At 35.1% G+C, this 12,429-nt stretch overlaps 1 protein-coding gene across 1 annotated transcript in view; it reads left to right on the top strand.

The window, feature by feature from the left end:
* The window catches only part of USP32 (ubiquitin specific peptidase 32), a 149,581-nt gene that overhangs the window by 32,622 nt on the left and 104,530 nt on the right, over window positions 1-12,429 (top strand). Inside the window, exon 2 of the mRNA XM_037494936.2 lies at window positions 3,269-3,396. Coding sequence (XP_037350833.1) covers window positions 3,269-3,396 — 128 coding nt within the window. The remainder of the gene's footprint in view (window positions 1-3,268; window positions 3,397-12,429) is intronic.

Below are 12,429 nucleotides of genomic sequence, written 5' to 3'. Positions count from 1 at the left end.
AAGTTCACTGCTGTGGGGAGCAGCAGGCGAGTCAGGAGAGGTCTGCTGCACCATGTGGGTTGCTCCCTGGCAGGCCTGGGATCTCGAACTCATGCTGCAGAGGCTGGGGACAGCTTCATAGGTTGTGTCTTAACCTCTTGCGCCACCAGGGAGGCCCATGGAGCCCTTCCTTTCTAAGCCCTTCCTTTCTAGTCTTATTTTCTAGGCCTGCTATCCAAATGTCTTTCTGGAATGTTATATTGTAATTATCGTGGTAGTTCCTTTCACCTCTCTCATCTTAGAGTCAGTGTTTCACTTTTCTTTCCTTTGTTTACTTCCTGATTTTATTGTAGGACATTGTCTTGTCATTTGCCTGGAAATGAGACTTTTTAATATTCTATTAGATTTTTTAATATTCTTTCTATTTGAACATGATTTTCTTTTTTTCCTCCTAAGAATATTTGGAGATTTTAATATTTTTTCTTAATCATTTCTGCTCACCCTTCCCATTTGTTTGTTTTGGTACCTTTCTTGTTGGAATCTTTCTCCATATATGCAGATCCTTGCCTGTTCATTCATTTTTTCAAAAGTCTACTCTGTTATATAATTTACATATACAGAATGCATAGATTTTAATTATTCAGCTTAATAAATTTTGACAAATGTATGAATTTGTGGTTACACGAATACATAAAATATTTCCATCACTACTGCCTCTTTGCAGTCTCTGTTTCATGCAGTTCCACCCATACACCCCCTCTCTCCACTATGCATCAATCATATGCTCCTCTCTCCACTATATGTCAAAACAGCTAGTTTTGCTTCTAAGACTTTCATGTAATGCACTCATACAGTGAATATTCTTTGGTGTCTGACTTCTTTTGCTTAATGTAGTTTTAGGGTTGTTGCATGAAGCAGTTTCTTCAGTTTTATTGCAGAATAGTATTCCATTGTAAGGGTATACCACAGTTATTTATTCACCTATTCATAGACAAAGAGGTGGTGGTTTTTATTATTTTGGCTACAAGCGCTCATGTACATTGATTACTTTTAGGCAAATAACAAGGAATGGAATTACCATGTCATAGGGTAAATATACATTTAGCATTATAAGAACTACCTAACATCCATTTATTTTTAAGAATGATGCATTAAAAGGTTGATTATAAGATTTATGTGTTGAATTATATCACTTCTTGTCTTGTGGATTTTCCTTTTGGGTTATTAGTTTGGAACCCAGCCATTTCTATAGAGAGAATGAAATCCCACCTCCTCTCAGCCATATCAGTAGCAGTTCTGGGACCATTTACTTTCTTCAATGAAGAATCCTCATTCTGCTTAAGTGATATGTATGTCAAGGGAAGGCTGCTAGATGTAAAATTCTGACTAAATCCTCACCTTTTTTCATACTTCATTATCCCTCCTGTAACTCTCAGCTAAATCTGGTGTTTGCATGTATAGAGCCTTTCTGTCTCACTTTCTCCAAAGAATGTATCTCTGATTTTTTTTTCTTTACCTACATCTAAAAAGTTGGTGTGAAAGTGGTAGTTATATATGTAGGTGGTAGATTGGTGCCTGACTGCACGCCTCTTAAACAGAATTTCAACCAATCTGACTTTCTTTAGTCAAATTTAGTCCCATCTTTTATCAAAACCCTGCCTTTCATGGTCATTGGTAGCATCAATTCCTAAGCCTTCTTGGGTCTCTGGACAGAGTAAATTAGTTTGCTTCTTGTTCACATCTTTTAACTGCTGGTGCTTAGATTAAACTTTTTTGGTATGCTTAGGTCAGTTACCACTCCTCACTGATACTACGTTTTCTTACTTCAACAAATTTGCCAGGCTTGAGTCTGTATTTTCTGGCTTGCCTAAATTTTTGTTTTTAAATGCTCAATTTTATCTGCATAATAGACACTTTATGTATTTCATGTCTACAGATTAAACTAGTTTTTAGTCTGTTTCTTTTGAATCAATAAAAATACTTTATTTTCAGTACATATGGATCTGTGGCAGTATCTTAGTGTCTAATACTCTGTTTTGAGCATCTACAATGTAGGGTGAACTATCTTAATTTTATCAATATGTCCTGCTTCCTATTTGTTTGGAGTTTGTATCTGAATTTATATGACCTTATTTCTGCAGAACAGAATGACTATGACTTGATCAGTGTTTATGAATACCTTTTTAGTTTGTCATTTATTGTTACCTGTCTTATTTATTTTATTTTAGTAACATAAGTTCTCTATAAGCTCTATACATCATTGTGCTTTGAAAACAAATTATCTTTGCCTGGCATGCCCTTGTCCCTTTTGCTTGAATTAGCCTTTAAATTTTTATGTAATCATTTTCTTTCTGTCCAGAAGTCTTTCTGGCAGCATGGGCTAAAGGCACAATTTCTTTTTTCTTTCTTTCCTTTTTTTTAAAATATTTATTTATTTATTTATTTATTTATTTATTTATTTATTTATTTATTTATTTATTTATTTATTTATACAAGCACTGGGTACAGTCAGAAGTGCGGGAGGGTGAGAGAATTCACCAGAGCCAGAGCGGGGAACAGAACAGGCAGTGTAACGAAATACACTACTGAGGGGAGCAGCGGGTGGCAGGAGAGGTCTGTGCGCCATGTGGGACCCTCGCCAGAGGTCGGGGATCGAGCTGGCGCTGCAGAGGCTGCGGGCAGCTTCGCAGCCCAGTGCTCAGCTGCTGCGCCACCAGGGGAGGCCCTAAAGGCACAATTTCTATGTCTCATCATTGTACTGATCACATAATAATATAGGGTATTTATTTTTCTCTTCCTGTAGAAAATTTTTAGGTTGCTTATTCTCTTTATAAATAATGACAAAATCTAAGCGAAACTTGGGGGCTATCCACACCAATCGATAATGTGCTAAATGAGTACAAATATACTTATCCAGGAGGAACTGAGTGCATTACTGCTGAAACCATTTTAGTGTCAGAATCTAATGTTACTTAACTTACCTGCAAATTTGAAATATTTTCCACCTCTTCCTTGCCCCTGCTTAAAATTCGTGTGCATAATTTAATGCTCTGCTGTTTGAAGATAGTGGGTCAAGAGTTTTCATATTTATTTTCCAGAGTGGATTTGAAAACATTAGAATTATGAACAACTTTATATATATATATATATATATATATATTTTTTTTTTTTTTTAACTTACCTGTAAAAAAGTAACATGAGTTTTATTAAAAACAAGATTTAAAAAAATAAAGATTTTTGAGAGATTTCTCTTCTGGCTTCTTACCCAACTTCTTTTTCTGAACTTTAGTTACAGATGTAGAACTAAAACGATTGAAAGATGCCTTCAAGAGGACCTGTGGACTGTCATATTACATGGGCCAGCACTGCTTCATCAGGGACGTGCTTGGGGATGGAGTACCTCCAAAAGTTGCTGAGGTAATCTTTATGTTCTGGGTTTTCTTTTGAAATAGTTATCCATCAGCCTGAATTCTTGTGGCGCCGACTGGGCTTAAAAGATTTAATCTTCCCCACAATTATTTTTCTTGCTGAATAGATAAACAGGTCTTGTTTTATTATTTTTTAATTAAAATTTTTTTTCTTCTTTTTTTTATTGTCTGAATTTTTTTTTATTTTCTTACATTGTTGTTCATTTTTGTACAATATTTGATTTATCCCCTCAGGTGTAGTCCCCATTAGTCACCCACCACCGCATCACCCGTGTACTGTGACCATAGTCCCTTGTGTTCTTCCCTTCCCTGTTTTGATCCCTCTTTCTCCTCCCCCTTCTCTGCTGTGTGCCTCAGATCTATAATTTGCCTGCAAGTTCTGTCTTTTTTTTTTTTTTTTGACCCTTTGTTTTGGTTTCCCTATATTCCTCCTATAAGTGAAACCATTCAATATTGTTCTTTTTCCTTGTGATTTATCTCACCGAGCATAATCCCTTCCAACTCCATCCATGTTTCTGTGAATGGCGTGAGTTTATCTTTTTTGATTGCTGAATAGTATTCCATTGTGTATACATACCACATCTTCTTGATCCAGTCACCTGTGTTTGTGCATTTAGGTTGTTTGCATACCTTAGCTATTGTGAATAGTTGCTGCAGTAAACACAGGAGTATAGGTTTCCTTTTGAATTAATGTTTTTGTGTCCTTTGGGTAGATTCCGAGGAGTGTAATCACTGGGTCATATGGTGGATCCATTTTTAGTAATTTGAGGAACGTCCACACAGCTTTCCATAGTGGTTGGACAAGTTTGCATTCCCACCAGCTGTGTAAGAGAGTTCTTCTTTTTCCACATCCCCTCCAGCATTTGTTGTTGCTGATTTTTTTAATATGGGCCATTCTCACTGGTGAGGTGGTATCTCATTGTAGTTTTGATTTGCATTTCTCTGATATAAGTGATATTGAGCCTTATTTTCATATACCTGTTGGTCATTTGCATTTTCTCTTTGGAGAAGTGTCTTTTTAGTTCTTCTGCCCATTTTTTGACTGGGTTGTTTGTTTTTGTTGAGTTGTGTAAACTTTTTGTAGATCTTTGTTATCAGTCCCTTACTAGTTGTATGGAGTACAAATATTTCCTCCCAGTCTGAGGGTTTTCTCTTCATTTTGGTTATTATCTATTTTTCTATACAAAAGCCTTTCAGTTTGCTATTGTCTCAGCTGTTTATCTTTTCCTTCATTTTCTTTGCTTCTCGGGATAAGGCTTTAAAGATGTTTTTCTGAGATGTGTGTTACAGAGTGTTGTGCCTATGTTTTTTTCTGTATTTTATGGCTTCAGGTCTTATATTCAAGTCTTTCATCCATTTTGAGTTGGTTTTTGTGTATGGTGTGAGATAGTAGTCTAGTTTCATTCTTTTGTGTATAGCAATCCCGTTTTTCCAGCAAACAGGTCTTGTTTTAGATGTCCATATCCCTGTGTTCTTATAGGGCAACTGGAAATACTGCATAACTGTAAGTCTGCTTCCTTTGTACTTCCTGAACTTTAACAGCTGCTCATTATAACAACCATGGGGCCATTTGTATGACTGGCTTTTTAGTCTCATGAACTTCATTACTCTGACATACACTTTTTATGTTGGGAGTATGTTTTATGAATTTTGGGTGAAGGAGAACCTTTTTAGATAGCAAGTAAAACCTAATTCTGTAAAATGAAATGTTGCAAATGAAACCTGAGCATATTGATACTTATAAAGGCTGATTTAAAATCCTCCTAAAAATTTTAGCTAGAGATAGAATGTGTTAAGTTGATACAAATATTCTCTTTCTAAAACTACTAAGTTTACTGTTTTGTAGGTATATGTGTGTGTGTATAAAATGCATATATGTATGTGTATATTTATATTATATATGTGTATAAACATACACACATATATACCTATATGCATTGCACACACATACATGTGCATTTTGTCATTCTAAATGGGAATAAAATTAATAAAAATGAAAATTATGATAGGAATTTTAAGCTTGATATATATTACATAGAACCTTAATTCATCATTCCTAATTAGTAAGTTTCTATTTCTAATCTGTATTATGTACTTTTCAGCCTTGTGGTTTACATAGCATTGAAATTATATTTGCTTTTGTTTTAATCTTTCAATAGTGGGGCTATATATTGCATTATTTCTGAAGAGGGCACACACAGGCCTCTCTCAAAACCCTCACAACCAGGCACCAGGGAATCTGAGATAAGCAGAATCAGAGATAAAGCTGACAATAGTAAACAATTCCAGCAGACCTGCCCCTGGCATAAATAACTCCAGCAGACCCCATCCGGCAGAAGAGACCCCCACACATACACCAAAAATTCCAGCAGTAGCCTAACCCTGAAAAGACCCGCACTCCCATTTTGGGGCATGACTTTTTGCCTGCAGAGAGTTGTCACCTTATGGACTTTCAATAAAGTCCGCTTCAGTCTGATACTCTTGACCTCCTCTCTTTTCTAACATTCTTGTGCCGAAACCTAGGACTGGCCTCCTCTCATTTCTAACAATTTCTTTTATTTATTTTCTTTAGGGATTTATTTATGCATACAAGAATCCGGGTGTAGGCCAGAGGTATGGGGAGTGAGAGAATTCACCATAGACAGAGTGGAAAGCAGAACAGGCGGATCTACTAAAATATACTGCTGAGGGGAGCATCGGATGAGACAGTAGAGGTCTGCTGCACCATGTGGATAGCTCCCTGGCTGGGGATCTAACTCATGTTGCAGTGGCTGCTGATAGCTTGATACCTCTGTGTCTTTAACCCCTGCGCCACCAGGGAGGCCCCTATTTCTTTTATATGTTTGCATTCTGGTATAAAATTATGTAGTCTTGTTCTGCCATTTTAGATTTACGACAGCATTTTTTTCTGATACTGTTGGGTTCTCTGTTTCAGAATGGATTCCTCTTCATATTTTCTTTTAAACTTTTTGCCTTAAGTGTGATTACAATATAAAATTTTGGAATTTAGAATTTTCCATTTAGTGGTAATGAAATTGTGTAAGCTGCCAGTTACAAGAGGAGCTTAAATGGAGTCCTTAGTAATTAATTAGTACAACATACTTCCAAATTCAGATTTATCTATACTGACTTCAGCCCTTTTTCTCCCCTCCTTTCTTTTTTTAATTAATTAATTTTTTATTATTTTTGCTTTTCGACTCTCAGCTCCTATCTTAAAGTCAAAACTATCAGCCTCAGTGTAATTCCTCGTGCTGGAAAAACTTAAGTCAGAATATCTAACTCATCTGTTTGGATCACATATAATCTTTTACACAGATAAAGGCCTACATGTATACATCTGTACACTTACAAATAGATATCCATTCAGGTCTGTGTGCTTTTTTTTAAATTGGGTTTTTAGCTTTTTATTCTTGAGTTCTAAGAGTTCTTTATATATTCTAGATGTAAGTTTCTTAGAAGATAATTTGCAAATATAGTCTCCCATTTTGTAAGCTATCTTTTTACTCTTTTGATGGTGCCCACTGAAGCACAAAACTTTTCAATTTTGATGAAGTCCAATTAAGCTGTTTTTCTTTTTATTACTTGTGTTTTTGTGTTGTAGTGGAGAAACCATTGCCTAACACAAGATCACAAAAATTTACTCTTCTATTTTCTTCTAAAAGTTTTAGCTCTTACATTTATGTCTATCCATTTTGTGTTAATTTTTCTGTATCACCAGTTTGAGGTATCCAACTTAATTCTTTTGTAAATGGATCGCCAATTGTTCTAGCACCATTTGTTGAAAAATTGCTCTTTTCCCATTGAACTATCTTACAATCTTGTTGATCCTAAGCATAAGATTTTTTTCTGGATTCTTACTTCTATTCTTTTGATTACTGTGTCTGCCCCTCGTATCAATTTCACATTGTTTTGATTACTCTAGCTTTGTAGCAAGTTTTGGAATTGGAAAATGTGATTTTTTTTTTTTCACGTTGTAATGTTTATTCTGGGATTCTTAAGTATCCATCGAAGTTTTATGATCAGCTTTTCCATTTCTGCAAAATGAAGCTAGGATTTTGATAGGGATTGCATTGAATCTGTAGATTAATTTGGAGAGAATTGCCATTTTACCAGTATTTAAGTCTTCTGACTCATGAAATCAGAATGTCTTTTCATTTATATAGGTTTTAAAGGATGTTTCTTTCAATGGTGTTTTATAGTTTTCAGCTTACAAGTCAATTGTCTACCAGTTGTACAAAGTGTAGACATACATAATACAATAGAGTGTTATTTGTTAATAAAAGGCATTTTTCTCCTCATATTTGTATGGAAGAATCTTGAAGACATATTAAGTCAAAGAAACCAAACATACAAGATCACATATTTTGTGATTCTATATGAAGTGGTAAGACTAGTCAAATCTTTAAGTCAGAAAATAGCTTAGTACACTTTATTAAAATTTTAGTTGATTTTTTTTTTTAATGCTCCCTTATTTAGCACCTGGATCTGCCTCCTTTGTTCTGCTACTGGAGATGCAATCTATGTATTCCTCCAGTTTTTGGTAGAAATCTGCCCTGCCAGGGATGTCATACTACTTACCTTATGATCTCAACAATCTTGATGTGCTCAAGAAATGTTATCTGATAGTTTATCTAACTTGTTCTCATTTTTAAGTTAGGAGCCTTTAACAAAAGCCTCATTTGAGGCGTTCTATCCCTAAGATGGAAATGAAACTCTTCAGAGCATCATTTTTATGTGAATATTTCATTAATTGCGTTTCACCCAAAACTGTTGCTCTATTCCTCGTACTGTTAAAAGTCATCACTGGCTAGAATAATTAAAGTAATTGTTTTACAAATATGATCTTAATTTTAAATTATAAAATCTGCAATGATAGTTTCAGTGTAGTTAACTAGTACATTATTAAACACAAATAGAAATTTTATAAATGTGTTTAGTGATGATGATGATGATGATGATGATGATGATGATGACCTTTTTTTGCCCTCTTATTTATTGACCTTATTCTTATTTTAAGTCAAGAAGGATACTTTTCACGTGTGGCATTCGTGTATGTATATATGTATATAAATATATATAAAATGTGTAAGTTTTATAATATTATAAGGAACTAAGTACTTCTATTTTGATTAGTCTCTGGTATTAAGAAAGGAAGTCTTTATAGTTTCTTATATAATAATCTCAAAGGATGAGTAAACCCCATTAAGTTCAATTCTGAAACAGTTTCAACATTCATATACAATGAATCTGTGGCTTATTTCAGGCATCTCTCCAAGATAGACAGGTCCGTAGGTAGACTTAATCAGCTTTTGTATTTGGGAAAGGGTGAGAACCTTTGTTTATAATTCATACCTGACCAGTACAAAGTTAATTTGCTAAAGGAGAAATGGTACATGTTAAATAAAATGGGAGTATAGATCTGGGCTGATCGTTTTGAAACTTGAATTTAGTTTTTTTTTTTTTATTTTTTTAAATATTAAATTTTATTTTTATATTCCCCCATACAATTGCAAACGCCCCATTCTGGCCCCAATCCTTCCCCTCCCGCCCCCCACCCCCCAAAAAGTGTCTCTGGTTCATAGTTTTTTTGTTGATTTTGATTTTCACTTTCTTATATTCATTTTCCTGGTCCCTTATTTAAGTTTTCTAGATTCCTGCTATGAGTGAGACCATCCATCCGGTATTTTTCTTTTTCTTTTTGGCTTATTTCGCTGAGCATGATCCCTTCCAGTGCCATCCATGTTGCTGCAAATTGCATGTGTTTATCTTTTTTGAATGCTGAGTAATATTCCATGGTATATATGTACCACATCTTCTTGATCCAGTCATCTATTTTTGGGCATTTGGGTTGTTTCCAAAGCTTAGCTATTGTAAACAGTGCTGCTATAAACATAGGAGTGCAGGTGCTCTTTGGAATTGATGTTTCTGTGTCCTTTGGGTAAATACCTAGGAGTGGAATTGCTGGATCATATGGAAGCTCTATGTTTAGTAGGTCCAGAAATCTCCACACAGCTCTCCATAGTGGTTGGACCAGTTTGCACTCCCACCAACAGTGCACAAGAGTTCCTTTTTCTCCACATCCTCGCCAACATTTGTTGTTGCTAGTTTTTTTAATATGTGCCATTCTCACTGGTGTGAGATGGTATCTCATGGTAGTTTTGATTTGCATTTCCCTGATTACAAGTGATGTTGAACATTTTTTCATATGTCTGTTGGCCATTTTCATTTCCTCTTCAGAGAAGTTTCTTTTTAGCTCTTCTGCCCATTTTTTGACTGGATTATTTTCTTTGTTGTTGCTTAGTCTCATCAGCTCTTTGCAGATTTTTGTGATCAGTCCTTTATCATTAGTGTTGGGTGCAAAAATGTTCTCCCAGTTGGTGGGGTTTCTCTTTGTTTTTGTTATTGTCTCTTTTGCTGTGCAGAAACTTGAATTTAGTTTTAGTGGCTGGGTAGATTCAGAATGGAAATCTGTATTTTACAGTTTCAAAGAAATCAAGTTAAATAATGGAAATTATGAATCAGTCCACTAGTTGTAAAGCTAAGGAAGTAATCATCCTTGTAAATGCTTTCTTAAAATCCTTTGCAAAGTTTGGGCCTCGTGAAATCTGGGTAAAGAGCATCAACTAGTCTAGGCCAGATTTTTAAAAATTGTATTTTGAAGCACAATGGCTTTCTTTTACTGTCAGTATTTCTATAAAAAAGGGCATAGGAACCACTTAAGTTGCCCATTATGCGTGGGAAGAGAATTTATTCCCTAATCAATGTTTTTCTTTATAACAGAATTAAAGCAGATATTGAAGTGCAAGGAAAGGTGTTTTTGGAATCTTAAAAGGATGATAAACTTATAAAGACATTGGCTTTAGTCCTTTATTTTAAAAAGTTATTTATTTATTGGCTGTAGTTCTTAATATATTAATTGAGGGAGCACCAAATTTCTAAATTATTTTCTAGAGGAGAGTAGTTATATATTTTTAGAACAAAAGTTCACCTTCCCACATAAAGCTGCCTCTGACAATTTTAGCCTATGTTTTCCCTTCTTTTTGCTTTTATAGGCATTAAAACTTGCCTCTGCACAATTTAGCCAATATTTTAATGGCCTGCTCACCGATTGTTTGTGGAAATATTGCCTCTCAACTAAGTTATGAGTCTTGATCGGTAGACTTTGTCCCTTTTTAAAAATACGCCCAGAATGTTGTGCATGTACTATCAATCTAGTATGTTTTTGATGTATTAATGTTTTTAAAGAAGTAAATATATTATTCTGAAAATCCTATTACAAGAATGACCAAGAAGATCATCAGGAAAACCATGCTCCTGAAGTCAATTAGCTTTACTAACTTTGTAATCTTTCAACAGTTAACTTGTTCCAAATGAGTGGAAAATGTACATTTTAAATGAAAGCAATCTTAGGACCTAGTCAGATACAGTGATCAACATGTAGAAACAAAGAGCTGATTAAGATGGTATTTTACATTTTTGTTCTTAAATTTGTGCTAATGTATTCATGTTGCATTTAGATACTCCTTTGGAGTAGGGAAATAAATTTACTAGGTAGTCTAGTAGGAGACTAGCACAGTGGTTTGTATTTTATTGTTTGCTGTTAGTTGATCTGTATTGTTGATTACTTTATGTTGGATTTACTAGCATCATGGGTAACTACTTTTTACAATTTTGGTTATTGATTGTGAGCTCTTGATGTTTCTGATCATTGACTGTTGCAATATATTAAAATAAATAATGTGTTTATATCACCAGAGAAAAGCAACTAAATTTTTATGTCACATTAAAACCTGTGTTTAGTTTTTTTTTTAAGGATTTATTTATTTATGTATACAAGAACTCTGGGGTACAGGCCAGAGGTATGGCAGGGGTGGGGAGGGTGAGAGGATTCACTAGAGGCAGAGTGGGGAGCAGAACAGGTAGACTGACTGAAACACACTGCTAAGGGAGAGGTCCGCTGCACCATGTGGGCAGCTCCCTGTCTGGTCGGGGATTGAACTTGTGCTGCAGAGGCCATGGATAGCTTCATAGTTCTGTGCTTAGCCCCTTGCCCCACCAGGGAGGCCCAATAAAACCTGGTTTTAACATTATATCTGACAGAAGAACACTAAGCACTCATTTGAAATCTTTCTCTGTAACTAAATCTGTAAAATAGTACTAGTCTTTATCTTAACTGCCTTTTTGTTTATAGTTTAGTAGTCACACTAGTTCCTAAATGTTATTGTTTCAGTGATTCTTTGTAAGAATTGACAAAAAAAGATTCCAAAGGTTTATTTGATGAAGATAAAACAGACTAAGATTATATTACTATTTTCTTGTAAAATTTCATATAAACTTTTAAAAAATGCATGATTGTCTTGCTGTTTCTTTACTGCTATGTTTTATCCCAGAGCGATTTTTAAACAGCTTCATAAACTGTTGAAAAACAGAGTTAATATAGACAAGCTGAGGGCCTCCCCTGGTGGCACAGGCAGTTGAGCACAGCCCAGTGAAGCTGTCCTAGCCTCTGCAGCACAGGTTGGACCCCGCCCGGCTGGCGAAGGTCCCACGTGGCAAGGCAGACCTCTCCTGTCTCAACCGCTGCTCCCCTCAGCAGTGTATTTCGTCAGTCTGTCAGTTCTGTTCCCTGCTCTGTCTCTGGTGAATCCTCTCACCCTCCTGCGCATATGGCCTGTACCCTGGTTCTTGTATAAATTAAAAAAAAAAAAAAAAAGTTCAAAAAAAAGACAAGCTGACATGTCATGAAGTATAATGGGACTAGTGACCTTCTATAAATTAACATTACATCAAATATATTCCATAATTATGAATGTTCTGAGTAGTATATCATATGTCAAAGAAGTTACTCACTTAAACTGCTACTAAAAGATACTCTTAAATAAACAAACTTGTGAGTAGTCACTTAATTTGAATCCTTGGTATATTGACTAATACTACTGACCTGACTAAGTGTATTAGGTGGTAAAGATAATTGGTATCCTTTTCAAGTCAGTCTTGATTTATGTTCAATAGCATATTTCTT

This window comes from Talpa occidentalis, unplaced genomic scaffold (assembly GCF_014898055.3).
Source record: "Talpa occidentalis isolate TD23 unplaced genomic scaffold, MPIMG_talOcc4v2.1 talOcc4.7, whole genome shotgun sequence".
Taxonomy (NCBI): Eukaryota; Metazoa; Chordata; class Mammalia; order Eulipotyphla; family Talpidae; genus Talpa; species Talpa occidentalis.
The sequence above is the reverse complement of the archived record's forward strand: the minus strand, read 5'-3'. Positions and strand labels throughout refer to the sequence as shown.